Source organism: Carassius auratus, chromosome 8 (genome assembly GCF_003368295.1).
Source record: "Carassius auratus strain Wakin chromosome 8, ASM336829v1, whole genome shotgun sequence".
NCBI lineage: Eukaryota > Metazoa > Chordata > Actinopteri > Cypriniformes > Cyprinidae > Carassius > Carassius auratus.
In genome coordinates this window covers 4,814,229-4,833,471 of record NC_039250.1, presented here as the reverse complement: position 1 = coordinate 4,833,471, position 19,243 = coordinate 4,814,229, and the positions used below count along the sequence as shown (strand labels likewise).

General features: G+C 34.6%; 1 protein-coding gene across 1 annotated transcript in view; it reads right to left on the bottom strand.

Moving 5' to 3' along the window:
• Nucleotides 1-19,243, bottom strand: part of LOC113107035 (dedicator of cytokinesis protein 5-like) — a 58,516-nt gene that overhangs the window by 33,669 nt on the left and 5,604 nt on the right. The window contains exons 3-27 of the mRNA XM_026269163.1: nucleotides 18,492-18,532; nucleotides 18,317-18,372; nucleotides 16,492-16,588; nucleotides 16,172-16,320; nucleotides 15,794-15,929; nucleotides 14,749-14,906; nucleotides 14,445-14,526; nucleotides 14,102-14,231; nucleotides 11,406-11,478; nucleotides 11,067-11,209; nucleotides 9,893-10,018; nucleotides 9,581-9,705; nucleotides 8,753-8,851; nucleotides 7,717-7,789; nucleotides 7,209-7,312; nucleotides 6,235-6,415; nucleotides 5,827-5,924; nucleotides 5,651-5,740; nucleotides 3,820-3,920; nucleotides 3,477-3,611; nucleotides 2,797-2,908; nucleotides 2,335-2,405; nucleotides 1,775-1,881; nucleotides 1,547-1,683; nucleotides 1-8 (exon numbers count right to left, since the gene is read on the bottom strand). The exon at nucleotides 1-8 is cut by the window's left edge and continues 88 nt beyond it. Coding sequence (XP_026124948.1) covers nucleotides 1-8; nucleotides 1,547-1,683; nucleotides 1,775-1,881; nucleotides 2,335-2,405; nucleotides 2,797-2,908; nucleotides 3,477-3,611; nucleotides 3,820-3,920; nucleotides 5,651-5,740; nucleotides 5,827-5,924; nucleotides 6,235-6,415; nucleotides 7,209-7,312; nucleotides 7,717-7,789; nucleotides 8,753-8,851; nucleotides 9,581-9,705; nucleotides 9,893-10,018; nucleotides 11,067-11,209; nucleotides 11,406-11,478; nucleotides 14,102-14,231; nucleotides 14,445-14,526; nucleotides 14,749-14,906; nucleotides 15,794-15,929; nucleotides 16,172-16,320; nucleotides 16,492-16,588; nucleotides 18,317-18,372; nucleotides 18,492-18,532 — 2,632 coding nt within the window. The remainder of the gene's footprint in view (nucleotides 9-1,546; nucleotides 1,684-1,774; nucleotides 1,882-2,334; nucleotides 2,406-2,796; nucleotides 2,909-3,476; nucleotides 3,612-3,819; nucleotides 3,921-5,650; nucleotides 5,741-5,826; nucleotides 5,925-6,234; nucleotides 6,416-7,208; nucleotides 7,313-7,716; nucleotides 7,790-8,752; nucleotides 8,852-9,580; nucleotides 9,706-9,892; nucleotides 10,019-11,066; nucleotides 11,210-11,405; nucleotides 11,479-14,101; nucleotides 14,232-14,444; nucleotides 14,527-14,748; nucleotides 14,907-15,793; nucleotides 15,930-16,171; nucleotides 16,321-16,491; nucleotides 16,589-18,316; nucleotides 18,373-18,491; nucleotides 18,533-19,243) is intronic.

The window sequence follows — 19,243 nt, the reverse complement described above, 5'->3', positions numbered from 1 at the left end:
GTGGGACCCTGAAAGCGTAAATAAGGTGAATGAGATGCATTGAAGGATTCTAGAATGAACCCAGAAATGACTCCCTCTCTTAAACAAACAGCGGTGCAACTTCAAATGACCTTATTTGGGAGATTTGCAGCATAACTGTTCCAGCAAAGAGATGCTCACAAGTCACAAGAGTCTGACCTGAAATGTCTGCCTGTCTCAATACATATCAACCGAAATGTCAACCGATCTTGAATGCACAAGTCATATCAACAAACCAGCGAAATGCATCATGGTTGAAAAATCAGTCTGTCTGTAAGCATATAAAGTCATTCAGTCTCATGTAGACAGATCAAGTCTTTACTGCTCGCCAATGATGCATTTATTTACTAATAAATACAGTAATATTGTGTAATATTATCATCATGTAAAATAACAGTTTTGTAATATATTTCAAAAAGCATTTAATTCCTGTAAAGTCAAAGCTGAACAGCTCCAGCCTTCAGTGTCACATGATCGATCAGAAATCATTTTAATATGCTGATATGATGTTCAAGAAACATTTCTAATTCTAGTCAATATTGAGTTGTGCTGCTTCATTTGTGTGTTGAATAAAAGTACTGATTTAATTGTTCTTGCACATTCATTTTTGAGATTTGCAAACTAAAACTGGTTTTCTGAGATTGTGACTTCTGTTCGACATTAGCTAGTTGACAAGAGAACAAAATTTGCTACAGCATTATATAAATGTAAGAAAGTGTTGAAAATGACAAAGCAGTCATTAATGTTTTATGAAAATAAAATAAGAGTAAATAAATACACAATAATTAAATATAATGTACTTATTAAAAAGAAATTACATTTATTACCCTTCACAATCATTTTTTTTTAAGAGATACTGATACATTTATTCAGCAAGTATGCATTATATTAATAAAAAGTGAGAGTAAAGACTTTCACAAAACATTTAAATAAATGCTGTTCTTTTTATTTACTTAATTCTAATCAATTATTTAGTTTTGCCATCACAGGAATAAATTAAATTTTAAAGTACATTTAAATAGAAAACAAATTAGCTGTGTAATAATTTTTCATAAAACTACTGTTTCTATTGCATTTGTAATCAATCAAATTGCAGCCTTGATGAGCATAAAAGACTTTTCAAAGTATTACAAAAATATTCCCGACCACAAACTTTTGTAGCACATTTTTTACATGTACTATATAACAAAATAAAATCTATATTTATATCAAATATTAAAAATGCATAGATAAATCAATATCTATCATTCTTTTTTAGCGGGGGGCCAGTGTGCATTTTCAGCGAGGAAGTAAAAATGACTGAGCCTTATTGTAAAACCCGGACTGAATAATTGATTAGGAATGTGTAAGCACATCTCTGTTTCCCAGTGGACTAATAAAACCTGTACTCCCTGACTCCTGGAAATTGCAGAAAGCCAGCCAATTACTTTGGCTCCTGCGGTTTTGCTCATCAGATGGTCTGAGGCAGAAATAAAACTCCTCATAACTTGCCGAAGTTGTTAGGGATGCTCAACCGCTTCAAGCTCACCATGTCTTTGCAGTCCAGCATGTCCAGGACGGTGCTCAGCAGCTGGACACAAGCCTCCAGATCGGGTTTGTTGGAGCGATCGTCCAGCTGCCCACTCAACTGATCTGTGATCAGAGGCAACAAAACATCTCTGCAGTCTAAAAGCACAAGAGAGAAAATGAGAGGGGTGGATGATACACAGCTTTTAGTGTGAATTATATGTTGACCTGAACGGCTGTCAAGTCCTACCTGGCTGTTTGAACAGGTTACTCTCAACAATTTTCACCAGACAGCCCAGCTTCTGCCTCACCATCTGAAATTCTGGAATGCTTTCAATGAACTTCGCCAGCTGAACACTGTGAGAGAACGAAAGGTTTCCTCAAAAATGTTAAGTAATAACATTGTACACAAAACGTAAGTAAGAGAGGAAGAATCCATAAGCAATGACATCAATTTTTTCATCTGAGATACACTACTACACTGGTCTTCAAACTGTTAAAGATGTCAAGATCTACAGCACCAAAGACCCTCCGAAAATCAGCTCAAATAATAAACTGTTTTCACTGATTTATCAAGCATACAAGTTTCACATTACTGTATTTTAACCATCAGGAACACTGGTGCAATTCATTAGCAATTATAAGTGCGTTACTGTAACCATGATTTATGCATTATATATATGATTTCATTTGTATTTATTTATTCAGATTATGGTAAACAACAGTATGCCACAAATTTGTTTCAAAACCAAATCTATAAACTGGTGACTAGATGTTTGACAGCAATGCGATATTCATTATTCACTTTACCTGAGCTCTACAGCGTCAAAGACCTTCTGCAAGTCATTGATGATGGTGGGAAGATATTTCAAGATTGCTCCCTAGGAAAAAAGCAGATAAACAGGAAGTTCACAACATATATAGTGGAAACACAAAACATTTTAAAACATAAATACAATTTCTATTTGAGTTTATTTTAAGAAGTAATTTATTCCGAGCAAAGCTGTATTTTCAGCTTCATTACTCCAGTCTTCAGTGTCACATGATCCTTCAGAAATTATTCAAATCAACAAGCAATCATTCTAATCGACAATGAATACAAAAATTCAACAGAATTTATCTCAACTGTCACTTTTGATCATCTTTATTCATAGGAGTATTAATTTCTTTGAAAATAAATCAAAGTGGATTTTCCAAATCTCTCTGTTCACCAAAGGTATCCTTTAACGTTTCTTCTAAACATCTATGCGGTATATCGATGTAGAAACCTGCCTTTATCTTAACTCCTTCATCCAGAGGTCTGTCCATCAGATTGCTGATAGAAAGAAATAAAGTCCGAATGGAGTCGAGAAACTGCCCTCCATCTTCACTTTTCCCATAAAACCTGACAAACAACAAACAGAAAAAGGAACAATTTTAAAGAACATTTGAGTGGAAACATCAGTGCAACGAATGTAAGGTGTTGTGGGTAGATGCCAGGGCGTTAAAAAATGATTTCATATCATTTTTGTCTGTAGCACAAACAGTGTGGGATGAGGTAGGCATTTATTCAACTCTAAAACTTCAAGTATGAGCAAAAGTAAGAGAGATTATTGCCTTAAAGCAGCACTAAGGTCTGTCTGTCGGTCTATCTGTACACTGAGCAATAAATATGCTGGGTATGAATGCATGTAATCTTATTATGCAGTAAACAGACTGGACTGTAGATAAGTTTACCATATTAAAAATGTCTTTGAACAATGCTCTTAATTTAATTGGCTTTGCTGTGTTTCATTTGGAGGAGGTACAATAGCACCACGTGTTTGTTCTGATTTATTAGTAGTGAGTGTTTTCTAAAGTATATATTTTTTTTTTTTGCTTTTGCTTTTTCATTTGCATTGTCAGATGAAGGACAAGTTCAATCAAGCCCTCCTCAAGGCTATTTCTGAGAGCAAATGAGAGTCGGTCCCTACCTCAAATAGAGGATCCGTGACTGCACAATGAAACAAAAAAGATACTTGAAGGCTTTCAAGGCCGAATACAGTCGCTCCGTGTGAGCCGGGTTCTCAGCATGGCTCACAAAATAATTCAACACTTTGGTCAACTTCCTGTGAACAGACAAGGCAAAGCGAGGCAATTACGGCATGCTTGCAAATCAGTACAGGTCACAACCGAGAATATCACTGTGGACAGGTGTATACAGAGAACAGGTGAGAGTGTTAGTGCGAGATGGCAGAGTGAGAATTAAATGTGGACAAAAATGGCCAAGATGTATTAATACACATGAACTGTGACACAAAAGACCGAGACTCTTACTGGTACGCCAGAGTAGCGCTGAAGTGATTGCTAATGTAGGTCTCCAAAACAGGGTTGAAATGCTGAAACTTTATGTCGCCGATGAGTGAGATGATGAAAACCTGGACAAATAAAGGAAAGACACAAGGTCTAACCCTTCATTTTATAATAAACTTCATATCTTAAAGTTGTGAGACAACATTAAATACAAAATGACTTCTGTAATAAATGTCTCTTGTTCTGAATGATTCTTCAGAAGAGAATCTAATTTAATTGTATTTCATCTAATTTTACTCTCAGCCTCTGAAAAACTAACTTTTTTTTGCTTTTTATGCAACCAAGGTCGAGTAGACGGAAAAAAGTCATTATTACAAACTTGATTGTTGCATTTTCTGACTTGATGCACAACCTCAAAGCACTACGATGCACAAACGTCTCAAGGACTGTCATAAAATGTGGCTGAAATAAATCAAATTCACCCCAAAAAAAGATGGATTTCGTAGACATCAAGCACACATCACATGGTGGAATAATCTGACCTGTGTGTCTGTGAGGGGGAAGACATCCCACATGCAGATGGCGATGTGGGGTGTTATGGCATTAAGGTTACTCATACACACAACTAATGAACACACAATGATGCGGCAGAGTGCTCTTAATGCAGTTTGTAACTTTAGTGTAACTTTTCTGCAATAATTTAGTCCCAAAGAGCCGCGTGATCAGCGAGTATCACGATTAGAAAAGAAAGAGCAAAGTTTACGTTTGTTGCTGGGACACAGGGCATCACAGTATGGTGAGGGGCGTAACATTTCTGTCACACGCTTAAGGTTTTCGGCCAATCACAAAGCACTGGATAGCTGGCCAATCAGAGCACACCTCGCTTTTTAGAACGATGAGTTTTGTAAAAATCTATGCGATTCAGAAGGCGGGGCATAGAGGAGCAACAACCTTAAACCACATAAACGCATTTCATTACACCAAATAATGTTCATAATGGCATATGACCCCTTTAATGATGTTAATATGAATATGTAAAAGGAATATACCTATTGATATTAACAATAATATTAATAATATTAATATTTTATTACTTTGTCACAAGATTATATTAGTAGTAATAGTGGTAGTAGTATTAACTGAATGTATATATCAATATGATTGTTGATATAATAGCATCATTAATATTTCTATTTTCTATTTTACTCTTTAGACATTGTAATATTTGTATTATTAAATATGAACTTAAATGTAATTGCTATTTTTCTTTATTAATAAAAATAAGTAATGTTATTCATATTAAGTGTCATTATTAATAATAGTAAAATCTCTAAAAAGGAATAGAAAGTAATAAAATAGTATTCACGTTACTATTAGTATTAATATAAATAATACATTTCATATTAGTATGTATATAAAAAATGATAATAAACAAACTAAATTAATAAAGTGAAAAAAAAAAAAAAAATATATATATATATATATATATATATATATATATAAATAAATGAAAAGTAATAAAATATATTTTTTAAATATAATTTTTAATATATTATGTGTGGGAAGCTTTTTTAGTGAGCAACACTCACACTGAGATTAAGGTTCTGAACAAGTAATAAACTTTGTTTTGTAAATTTCTATTTGTGATAATTAGAAACATTTGGCTTTCGTGGACACTGCACGAAAGTTAAACGAAAGCTTACAAAAAATATGTTATTTAATACGTTTTTTAAGTTTTAATAAGTTTTCAGATGTATACAGGCTGGAAATTTGTCCATTACTGGAGAAACTCATCATAAACATAGGTTGGCAACTGATGGATGTCTCAAAAGTGAGTTAAATAATCAATACTTGCCAAGGCATTGAAAACCAGAGTATCGTAGGTTTCTTCCTCAGAGGTCTCCATCATGATATTAAAGAGAGCGTCCAGTGTGTCCTGCAGGAACTAGAGGAAAACACAACAAAAAAACTTCAGATCATAAAAGCATCATTTTATAGATGGCCAAATGTTGTGTTTTCTAACACCCTTACTTTAATAATCTCTCCTCCTTCCACTTCCATCAGTTTCTGAAGAATTTCTTCAAGTCTCTCAGTGTTTGATCTCCAGTTGAGAAGTCCCAGAAGGTCAACTGAGTCAGAGGAAATTAAAAAAGTTATAAAAAAGCCAACTAACACAAGAACTTGGCTGTCTCATATGGTTACATGTGGCTTTTAAAGTGATAGTTCTGGCCGAAATTAAACTTTTGTAATTATCTACGCTCATCTCTCCCGTTGTTTTTAGAAGCTACGCAACAGCATGAGGAAAAGAAGTAATGTGTCTAAAAACAATATCTACTATCTAAAGTCAAAATGCAGAGGCATCAGTAAATGTCAGGTTTGCAAAGACATGAATTCAATTTTGTTTTTGGAAAAAATGATATAAAAGGAAATGCATCTTACCGTTTTGTGTAAGCTTTGTGGAACAGGTGAGGGAGGCGATCTGGAAGCTGTCTTTGGTGATGGGAATGATGCCGGCATGATGAAAGGCTTTTCCCGTCTGTCTCTCTTTCTCTTCCACTTCTGCATACGAGCCAGGAAGAGTCAAATATGTCTTGGCATCATCAGCTTTCTTCACATCAACCTGTAGAAACAGATACTGCTGCTTCAAAGGGAAGTTCAGAAAAGAGATCTACATTACATTTACATTTTACATTTAATCATTTAGCAGACGCTTTATCCAAAACGCCTTACAAATGAGAATAATAGAAGCAATCGCACCAACATGAAGAAGTCATATGTCAAGATGATTTTAGAAACCAAAACTCTTTCAGCAAAGGAACTATTTTCATTTCTTTTTTTTTGACAGAAATTAATACATTCAACAAGAATGCAGAAAATGTATATAAATGTGACAGTAAAGGACATTCATAATGTTACAAAACATATCAAATAAATGTCCTTCTTTTGAATTTCCTATTCACCAAACAATCCTGAAAAGATTTCAGCAAAAATATGAAGCAGCAAAAACCTTCCAATATTCAACTTTAAAGTACTATTCTTTCTTTTCTATTTTACTAGTGTATGGAGAAAATGCTTCATTTTTAAAACTAATCTGGATCAATGAATTAGTAATATAGCCACAAAAACATAATTTGACAAAAAAGTGACAGAAATGCAAAGCTTTTAATTTTACAAAAACACAAATTTTATGTTAAAATGTGTACATTATTTGAGCTGTAAAGTTATTCTTGCCACTTTTACATTTTAAGTATTATGTTTTCATGGCAACAAATTTGTAAAACTGGATATAAAACTGGAAATGTGTCAAACTGAATGTCATTAGGCAATTATATGACACTGAATCCATCATAACATGCAGAGCACTTTTTTTTATTTTGCAGACTAAACCAAGAACATTCCTTAAAGATGCCCACCTTGTAGACAATGAGTTCATGTCTTCCATCTGGAAGTGTGGTGCCATCCGACTTCATCAGGCGAACAAAAGCCATGCCAAAAGGCTTCTCGGACTTATCTCTAGCTACAGAAATGTAAGCACAAAGATACTCAACTGAAAAACAATAGCGCAAGCTTCTCAACCTGGGGTCAGCACAAATGTTAATGGGGTCAAAGTGAGATCTGTATGAACTCCAGCTTATATAGACTTAACTAGTTAAAAAATATATAAGACGTTTTTTTAAGCATACATTTTTTTGCCCTATGTTGGACTTACAAGCAAAATATGCAGGTTTTCTTGTGCATAAAATACAAAGTGAAATGCACACTACAAACGTGACCTGCATTAAAAAGTTGAGAAACCCTGCAGAAATGCATTAAGGAAACACAAAAGAAAACACGTATTATAGCTCTTAGCTTCGAAACACAGTTCTAGCGACTTCAGCGCCATCTACTATAAGGTTCTGTGAATGTCTCTATGAGACTCACAATCTTGAGAAGATCTGTGTCTAAAGGTGAGCCTCAGATGACATCGACACACATCCTCAATGGGAATGGCCACCTGACGGACAGAAGAGAATTAATTAATATGAACCCTGATGTAGCACTTAAGTCTCATGTCGAGGGCATCAATGCTCTTCTTAGCACATCGACCTTGACATGAAAAACTTTGCCAGAAATTTGATTTTTTTCTTGCTAGGCAGCAATAAATTGGCAGGTGTATGCAGTGAAAATAGTGCAATCAAATAGAAGACAGAACATATTTGAGCTTAAAATGAGAAAAAATCCTGGCGACTACAAAAAAAGAGAACATACTCTCTGATGATATGCATTTCACACAGTCATGCAACTTTAGTTGCACAATTAATCCAGTACTAGTTTCTCAGTCATTTTATTTTGCCAATTCCAAAAATAGTGACTGTTTTGCTCTATTACAGTATGTCACACTTCCTCACAAAATATGATGCATTTTGTAGAACTTTTATTTTTCCACTTAATCAGAAGATTAAACACCACAAAAATATATATTTTATACATTCCTCTGATTGAGATTACAACTATTTGTTAAATTCTCAGCCATGAAAGAAATAAATGCCTATTTTCTATTAGGTATATCTGTGAGTGTTTCACTACATCCAAACAGTGACAATTAAGGATTTTATAAAAAATGAAAAATTACTTTGAAATTAAATGTCTTTCTTTGAGTACTTTAAAATTTGTGTTGCAGATTGTAAGTTAAATTATACATAATTCATATTTATTTTTGTCATTAAAACTAAACTAAACACGCTACATACATATAAACAGCTGATATAAATCATTCTTACTGTATGTGGTTTTTGAATAATTTGAATAATAGGTTACAACACTTGATCTGCAAGCTACGTAATACAGGGTTGCACTGTAGATTGGCACTTTACATTAGAGAAGGCTGGTGTGATTGATATGAAAGGGACTTTAGCTTCAACACATCAGAAACCTAAACCCAGATGTCTTTGCTTTTGTTTTCGTCCTGTTTTTGTACCTTAACCGTCTCATTCCAGCAGGGCTGCTTGACTTGATAGTAGATGACAGACTTGTATTCAGTGATCCCTTCATAACCAACTCCAGGAAATATGGCTTTCTGAAGAGAGAATGAAAATGTGGAAAAATAGTTTCTATTTTCTCGTACAGTAAGTGGTTCGCAGCAGTAAAAGTTCAACTGGCAGCACACAACTTTAAAGAGTTAAAGGAAACTGTGTTGCATAATGTGCACCATATAAAACAACATCAAGACTAAAAGACAAGCTCAAATCTCTCTTTTAGGAAAGCATTTCAGAATGAGTTTCTTGTAGTCTTTTGTGTTCATGAGGGTAAACAGGACATGTGCATTATATCTTGAAAATAGCATTTGGCAAGAACAGCGCTGTACCAAGCTTTCTGTGCTGTGTGTTTGGACGTTTAAAGACAGCAGCCGTTTCATGAAGGAGAAAGATCTGCAATGTTTTTATGGCAGCAACAGTTCTGCTGTCAAAACACACACATAAAGGGATGGAAGAGCGGCCAATGCTAAAGAGCGAAAGCGAAAACTGTAAGTCAACATAAACGAGAAGAACGGAGGACAATGGAATGAGAGAAGGTGTTTTTTTATTCATATTAAAATGACCTTGGTGGTATTTCCTAAAGCGTTAAGCCAGTGTAATCCCATGTTTTTTGACACAAATATATCTAACTGAAACTTTTTCCTTGTGACATTTGTATTAAATCACGAATTCACAAGAAAGTACACTTTATTAAGCGATGGTGTGGGAATTTCCTAATTGCGCCCAGACATTAATGTTAGTTAATATTTAATGTTACAGAGTTTCTGTACCTCCATGGGATTTCCTTCTTCATCCAACACGCTCATAATAACTTCGACATTTTTGGGGGTTTTCTTCTTGCCGCGATCAAATTCTCCTTGTAGCAGCGTAACATATATATCATTCCTTACATAACCTGTAGAGACATCACAGCATTAACTAGATGTATGTTCTTCAGCTGTCTAGTAATGGTCATTGGAAGAAAAGGAAGAAAAGACAACTGCAAATGGATTTACTAAAGAGGGTCTTTGAGGGTCAGAAAAACTTTAACAGCACTGCTATTAAGATGAAGACGTTGCGATCAGACAGATGTGCAGACCAACCTGGCAGGATAATTTCAGGAAAGCCCATTTTCCTGACTATAGCTGTTGTGCGATCCATAAAATGAGGATAATGTTTTTGAACCTGAAACACATCTCCAGGGAGCAGCTTTAGGGTCACAAACAAACCTGAGAGCAAAAACATGGAGTTATAAGGTCAGACGGGTCTCGTCAACAACAAACTCAAGCCCTGAGGGAGCAGAATCTCTCAAAATAAAGCCTTGCAGGATCAATGGCTAATATGTCCAAAAACAAATGAAAAACTAAAATTAGAAAGAAAAGAATATATACCTCTTAAAAAAGAAATGTAAAATTAAGTTGAAATTGAAATCAAGTTTCTCAACAAAAATTACAAACTCAATATAAAACACATTAGCTAAATTTGTTCATTTACATGCCAAACAGTGATCCAGATTATTTTGTCTGAATATTGCATCATTCTCATTTTGAGGGACTATTCTAAATTCTATTCTATTTCTATTCTAGTTGTTAAGCAATATATTTGTTTAAGGTGTTAATATGTGTTAAGGCAGATAAAATGTATAATCATAGAAAGTGAGAGGTACACATGAATGCTGAAATTAATATGCAGGGTATTTTTACGACATATTCCTAAAATACTTTAAAATAGAAATGTTTTTTTTTTTTTTTTTTTTTTTTTTACAATTTCACAATTAAAAAAGTGCTTTTATAAATATTTAAAAAGTGAATTGTCTATTTTAAAATCAACTGTATGTAAATGCATTACCATGACCAATTTAGCAATGAGGTTTTCTAGTATTTAAAATAAATGTGTAATATTAACTAAATTAATAAAACTCCAAGTTGACTCAAAACGTGACCAGAAAAAAAAATCTCATTTCATACACTATTAAACTGGTCATGTTGGTGATGATCATTAGTGACAGCTCTAGTAATCTTCCCAATTAAAAACAGAGTGAAATTTTTCAAATTGGATGATATTCAAATTTACAGCTGAACCATCCTGGAGGACATGCATCTTCACATCTTATTCGGTCTCTATGCAAATCAGTTTGACAATATCAAAGTGATCCTGCTTTCATTCTTTCAAACCTTCCAAATGTTCAAGAAACAGCCAAGAAACTTCCACAAGGTCACATTTCTCCCCAGAGACAAGCAGCAAAGATTAATTTCTTGGCCTATTGGTCTGGATTACCCTGTCCTTTGTGGTTGACCTCACGCGTTGCAATGACCTTGTTGAAGACTGCAACGAGTGGCTCGTTCTCGCCAATGACACGAGACGGCATGAGAGGAGACATGATTAGCTGCCTCTGACGGATGTATGTTTCCATGGCAATCCTAGAAAAAGAGAGTCCAAGAGGAGAAGGACAAAGCTGAAGAAAAAAAACGCTATAAAAATACAGCCTCTGGGTAACAGTGTGTGATGGACTCTGCCAAAAATAAACAATAATTCATGAAAAGAACAACAACAAAAAAACAGAGACAGCTATCATGCAAACGAAGGATGTTGAAATCTCATAAAGGACACACTCACTGTTGAAACGGGATGAAATACTGCTTATCATCATCATCAATTTTCCCATGAGCAATATCTGTGATATCCATGACTGCAGACACAAAGAAACATCAGGCCAGTGCTGATACGAACCACACATACATTACATTTAATTACTACATTCAATACTGTTCACATTTCCTTAGAGGGAGAGCAAATATCTTGCATTTTCTAAGTATTTGTTTTTAGATGTATTCGAAGGCGAGATATGTGGTGCAAATGTTGTCTTCCTACTGTACAGTTCTTAGAATGTGTTTCAGTGCTGATAAGAGATTCATCCTGAATCTACAGGAACCGCAATTATTAAATCAGTTAAGAAAAATGGCACATTTTCTGTTAAAACACTTGCTACCAATAATTGCTTTTGATTAAAATTTATAAAATAACTCACTAAAACAAATTTATTTGCTTAATTGCCTCAGGCCATTCAAGATGAAGATGAGTTTTTTTCGTCATTAGAAAAAATTTGGAGAAATTTAGCATTACATTACTAACTCACCAATGGATGCTCTGCAGTGAATGGGTGCCGTCAGAATGAGAGTGCAAAATATTGATAAAAAAAAAAATCACAATAGTCCACAAGAAATCCAAACCACTCCAGTCCATCAATTAAAGCTTGTGAGGTGAAAAAAACGCGTTTGTAAGAGACAAATCCATCATTACGGCATTTTTTTTTTTATTTTTTTTTTACTTCAGACTGCTACTTTTGTCTAAAACATGATTCCTTTATCCATAAAACTGTTTTCTCTAGAGAAAAAGTTATGCACAGACCCAGCATACTAGAGGAAGCATTATTATGGATTTGCCACTAATTTGGCCAGAAACTTTGGTTTAAAGTTAAAATTCTGACGGCACCCATTTGAAAGCATGCAATGTAATACTCCATTTCTTAGTGAAGGCAAACTCATCTACATCGTGGACGGCCGGAGTAAATTTTCATTTTTGAGTGAGCTATTCCTTTAGATGCAATGGCTTCTAGCTCTCTAACTGCACACTAACAACCATGAAAACCGGACAGACATGTTCACAACGACGTGAATCAGGTGTTGCCTGTGCTCAGGTTAAAGAAAGCCACAGGCTTTGTCTTTGAAGCTCATGGTAAAAATGGCTTTTTTTCATCTTGAAAAATACAATGCAGGCATTCAACCTGATGTTATTGAGTACAGTGACTCAGCGGCAAAAAAAGGGTAAAAACATTTGACACAACATCCTTTTGAAACAAAAAAGGAAACACTATTTTCAGAAAATGCAGGTCGCCTTTAGGTTTGATAGAAACATCTATTGACAATGTAATCATTTCAGAAGACATTTTGGAGTTAAACCAAAAGTACAAGTAACAATAGTAATGTTTGATCTTTTAAGCTACTTGCAAGACTGAAAACTTAAAACTGAATTGTGATAACAGGAAAATAGATCAGAACACTATAAGATGTGAAACACTGCATGAGCTTGACTGAGAAAACAACAAACTGGCAATACGGATAAATAATGTCTTTTGCTCAGATATTTGACAATGTGAGATAGTGCTGAAAGCGACAAGGACAAGAGTAAAAGTGCTGTTGTCAAAATACTAAAGAAGCAGTGAAGGTGTGATTCTCTTGATGCAATTAAACCTTTGTAAACCCACACGTCATCTGTAGGGTTCAAATCTATTACCACACAAAATGAAGTTGACTCATCCCTCAAGATCACGAAAACAGATCAAAAATTCCCTTGGAGCAATGCACTTAGATATGAAACCCAACAGCCAAGACAGCTGAGAAATGTCTGTGGGGTTGCTCTTAAAGCACTTACATGCTTACATTCGTCAGCAGAACAAGATGTGCATTATATGAGCTGTAAAGCTGTCTGAATTGTCATTTTGAGGTGGAATAATTTCAAAGAACAGTTCACCTAAAAATGAAAATTTGCTGAAATTGTCCCCTTGGGTCATCCAAGTTTGTACATAAGAACAGATTTGGACAAATGTAGCATTACATCACTTGATCACTAATGAATCCTCTGCAGTGGATGGGTGCCAACAGAATTAGAGTCCAAACAGCTGATAAAAACATCACAATAATCCACACCACCAGTTAACAGCTTGTGAAGCAAAAAGCTGCATGTTTGTAAGAAACAAATCCATCAAGGACTTGCTTAATTTCATTTTTCAAATCTAGCTATAATATAAGGCCTCTATATAATATTGCTTTCTCCAGTGGAAATGTTTGAATCAGGAGAGCATTACACACAGATTATGCACCGTTTACAAACAATTTCTTTTTTTTCTTTCCTAAACAAATATGTAAATGGTACATTCTGACGGCACCCATTCACCGCAGAGGATCCACTGGTGAGCAAGTGATGTGAATTTCTCTTCATATAAAGAAACAAACTCATCTACATCTTAGATGGCCTCAGAGTGAGTAACTACTCAGCATTTCTGTTATTATGATTGAATTATTCCTCTAACCAAACTAACTGTCCATCTATGGGCAAACACGGGGTTTAGAAAATCTGACTGATAAGAATTCCATGCAATTTTGCAAACACTAAACTATTGGTACAAAATGATTTTTTACCATTAAGGTGTGTTGGTGTTTCTAAACAAATGACAAATATGAAGTGTGAAACTTCTGGGCCCTGTACAAATATACATCTACTGTCAATAAAGAAGAAATTTCTAAGTCCAGAACCTGCTACTCCAAACGGCCTCCTCAGTCCTCCTGTGTGTTTCTTTCCCTCCTTCAGCTCCATGCAGCCCACACGGATGATCTGACACACCAGGAAGAGACGCTGTCTGATGAGGTCAGTGCTGCTCAGATCCTAAACTCAGAGACGCCACAGAAGAAGAACAGCGGGAAGCACTTCAAATTGTTTCATTAGCACAAAGAGGAAAAAAATCCAGTTTCTCTCGTTTTTAGATATGCCATTCAAAAGTTTGGGGGCAAAACATTCCAAAGTCTAACTCCAAATTGTTGAACAGTGGTATATGGGACTATAAAGACCTGAGAAAAGTATTCTTTTGATCTTTGTTACCGTGAAGAGTGCAGGAAGGTTGTTGAGTTTTTCGATCTCTTTCGGCATGCCTGTGCTGTCCCACCGTACCAGGAAGTTTTCACTTATAGGACAAGACAAAATGTGTCACATAAACTACTTGTTCTCCATTGAAACTGACACAAGCTGTGATATATACTGGTTTACTTCAGCCTTCAAAGAAATACCCGTTCACATATATTAAACACTTCTTGTGAGGAATTCATATGTTAAGGGCATTCTAGACATTTCTCCTTCAGCTTTTTAAAAAACAACATGCAAAATCAAAAGAAAGGTTCTGACTCACCTAATAAATTCAGATTTGTCCGGATCGTACAAAGACATGAAGAGTTCTGCGTCCTCGCCGATGTTGCATACAAAGTTTCTGAAATTTATTAGAAGGCTGTATGTGTGCACACCGATGAAGAGGGTCTGACGCCGCTTCTCCAGGTTCTGAAGCCGCATCTATCAGGAAAACAAACATGGGAAAATTCATGATTTGAGACAACTAGTGGACAGACAACTTCAAAAACTGAAACAGTAGAGCGTGACACTAACAATACCAGGGTAATGGATCAATTTGCAGAGAATTCATGAACTAATGAAATCTACACTCAAAATGCATTGCAAGTTGCTTTAAATAAATGGGTCTACCAAATGCATATTTGAATAATATTTAAAAAGAAAAAAAATTAACCTTCAAAGCCCATTGAGAGGAAAGTCTATGATTGTTGTGTAAAAAACTATGATGCGTTGTGAAAAAAACTGCAAAAAAAAAAATATTTTATGCAAATTAAAAAGGATTTTAAAAAGAGTTTGAGACCAATTTTGCAGCAAAATAAAAGATACAAAATTAATATTAGACTTTTTCTTTTTTACTTTAACTTACCCTTTTTCTATTTTAATTTGAAGCTTCTCTAAACACAACTTCACACAAAGAATCTATCAGTATGTGTATCAATTATTTTATATAAATGTTTATGCATCCGTTTATCTCCATTTATTATGAACTATGGTAGTTTTGTGCTATAATAGGTTCAAATATATATATATATATATATATATATATATATAACAAATAATTAGGCCATAGTTTGCTTATTGTTTTGTCGCATTTCAAAACTGAACAGAATAACCTACAAGTGTCATTGTTTTTTTTCTTTAGCAGACGGTTTGCACCACTTTGACTCAGTCATTCCATGCATTTATACAGTTACCAGCCAACTATCTCAATTATGCATCAAAGCTAATTTGGCAATAGTCATATGGGTTTCAACATGCAACAAAAAATAATAATTCTAGTACCAGCATATATATTTTGATAATGCACAGAGCAAAAACAAGTGTTTTACCTTCTCCTCCTGTATCCTCTCATCAATACTCTGTGATGCTGACTCGTGAGCCCTGAACAGACTGACCGTGCTGGTGCGTTCAGGGTCTAATGTGTTTCCAGCTTCATCGCGCACCACTAAATCAAGCCCCAGAATCCTGTGCAACAGAGACAGACAGAGTCTACAACACGAGAATACTAACACAACCCTACCATATTATCATAATCAATTACAGACAGTTTTAATGCATTCCAGCAACTTAAATTGGGTAAACTCAAAATGTATGCTTCATGATATCAGTAACTCACATATTGAGACATTCGGGCCTCTCAAATGAAAAGTTACTCAAATATCTGTTTGGTGAAACAACATGAGGAAGTACAGGAAGCCAAACTGCACCTGTTCCCATAATCGATTTTCGCTGTGACTTTCTTCCTGAGCTCCACAAGGTCGTCGTTGGGAAGCGTGCCGGACACAATCTGCGAGTGGTACTCGATCAGGCTGTAGGCCATCTGCTGAACGTTCCGGAACAGCGTGGTCTTGTTGCTCTGGTGTGCAGACGAACAGGTGATTAAAACAATATCACGGCTTACAAAACACTGTAGATGGGATTTGTCTTTGTTGAACAAACACATCATGGGAAGCTCGGTGTTGAGCTGAAACGGATGGTGAGGTGAACTCAAACAAACCGCAAAGGCGACACAGGTGGGTTCACATACCACATAAAGCTTGTGCCATATTTGTGTCCATTCTCGTAGCGTGGTGCCCAGCTCCTGGACCAAGGGCAAATCTGTAGGTACAACAGTCTCTTGTTTCCTATACAGCAACAGAAGGTTAGAAGAAAAACATGATTTAATCAGGTCCTCAAAAATACAAATGCAGTTCTTTAACCCTCAGAGACGGAAGAATCTATGTAAATTATTTTGAAATGTCTTAAGGAAGCCATAATTATATATAAAAAAACACAACAAAAAAACAAAAACATCTTGTTTACAAAATGTGAGAGATACATTTGCAAAAATGCAGAGCAAGGTATTTAGGGTTGAAATGTTTTTGATTCACTAAGTTTTCAAGTCACAACAAAATTCAGCAAAGTAAAGAAAATATTTCAAGCAAAACAAAAAAAAATTCAGTAAGGATATTCACAAAAAGCTAAGTTTAATTATTTCATTATTATTTCATTATTTTATTACATTTAATTATTCATATCAAAGTATATTTTATAAATAATGTATTAATTCTAATACAAATCTATTTATATATTAAAATAAAATATATTAAAATATTTTAAAATTGTATACAGTATATAAAATATATTTTTATATTATATTTTATTTTATTGTTAACACTTGGCATTATTCAGAAGACTACAATAAAGTTTCATTTGTTAACATTAGTTAACTATATTATGAATTAACAATTAACACATATTTAAGATCAAAAGTTATGTCTGTTTATATTAGTTAACACAATGGGAACTAACATTGTATTAACTAACATTTACAAAGATTAATAAATGCTGTGAAAAAAAATAATATATTGCTCACTGTTAGTTCATGTTTTAATTAATGCATTAACTAATGTTACAAAATGACACGGAAAAAGTGTAACCAATTTATTTTTGTAACATTCACTGAACAGGCTCATTTGTGTGAGAATTTCAGGGCATGCAAGTTTGGTTTTATTTAATTGCTTTATACAAAAATATTGCATAAGCCTTCTCAGAAAGCTGCACTACAACTCGGATGTGTTTATCTCTGTAAACTTTCATGATCCAAGAATATTCATACACCTCACCGACCTTCCAAACGAACTCAAAATGCACATTTAGAAGCCTACAGCGCAGTTGTATTGACCTCTATATATGATATCAAACACTCAATAAACTATCATAAGGCTAGATCATTTGGAATAAATGATATATTATTTTCTAAATATACACAGCCCACATTTCTGCAACAAGCTGCCTCTTATTTACACATGCATATATATATATATATATATATATATATATATATATAGATAGATAGATAGATAGATAGATAGATAGATAGATAGATAGATAGATAGATAGATAGATAGATAGATAGATAGATAGATAGATAGATAGATAGATAGATAGATAGATAGATAGATAGATGTGAGAAAAAAAATATTTCAGGCCAAACCACTGATCTAGATCAGTGGGCCAGACACATTTTTAGAAGATTGCTACATTTGGTCCAAACCACTCAGCAAGTGTCTGTAACGCAGTGACCATGTTGTGTGACTTTGGCATGCTGGAAGATTCAGGCTATATTTTCTAGCCAAATATGTTGCTATGCTACATTTCAGAGCATTTTAACCCCCGTTTATGAATTCTGCATTATTTAACTGCTTTGAACAAGGGTTACAATTGTGCTACAGTGGGCCTCTGAGGGTAAACGAGCAAAACTATGAAGCCAACAGCACCGTGGACTCCTCTGACAGCACATGCTTAATTAAGTGATAGACAATTTACCATTAATGAATTACAGAGCGTAATTAACGTGATCTGCCCCTTACCCTGTTCCCTCAACTTTGGCTTCTTTCAGATGAATATAGTTGGCAGGGAAAATGCCCTTTGAAATAAGACAAAGAAGCATTTGTGAGAACCCACGCAATTCATTCCGCCTGCTGCAGAATGTCAGGTAATGATTAGATTGTCAGTTTAACTGCAGGATGATAATTGTCCCAACACCTTTTGAGATTTCTGTCGTAGTGTGTATCCTCGGTACCACCCTGGGAGAAGGAGAGAAAGAGAAAAAAGAACAGATCTTTGAGACGGATGATGCCACATGGCAGATGCTGCTATATATTATTCATATTACAGAATAAGGCAGATGTTCTGTTTGCTCAGAGTTAGCAAAATCACCAGAGAAACTAGAGTAGATGTAAATAGCAAAATCAGGTTTTCCATTTTTAAAAAAAGGAAATGGAATATTTTCAATTTAAAAATATATTTACAAGAGAAGGGACATGAATGCAAGCAGTACAATGTCATAATAAACAGCTGGACACTCAATACTGAGTTGGGGGTGTGTAAATTAAATAATCATCACTGATAATAATTATATAATAATGATTCTTAGTGAATGTTGGTTGTTCAATTTAGTATGTGTGCATTTTCCAAAACTTTCCAAAAAAGCTTATGAGCAGTCTTTAATTACCTTTCACACCATTCTCTTTGGCAGAACAACTAAGTACACAATGCGCAATCATTTGCTACTCGTTTTGTTTTCTATCGTAATTCTGCCATTTTTAGTTTTAAAAATAAATAGAAAGTAATTAAAAGACCTATATCAATTGCTTTCTTCTGAATATTTTGAATAACACTGGTGTCCAAATAACACCGGACCCCACTGGAGACATTTTTTTTTTTTTTTCTTAAGTGTTCCATAGAAGAAAAAAGCCTTACAGTTTTGCTAAGACATGAGGGTGAGTAAGTAAAGA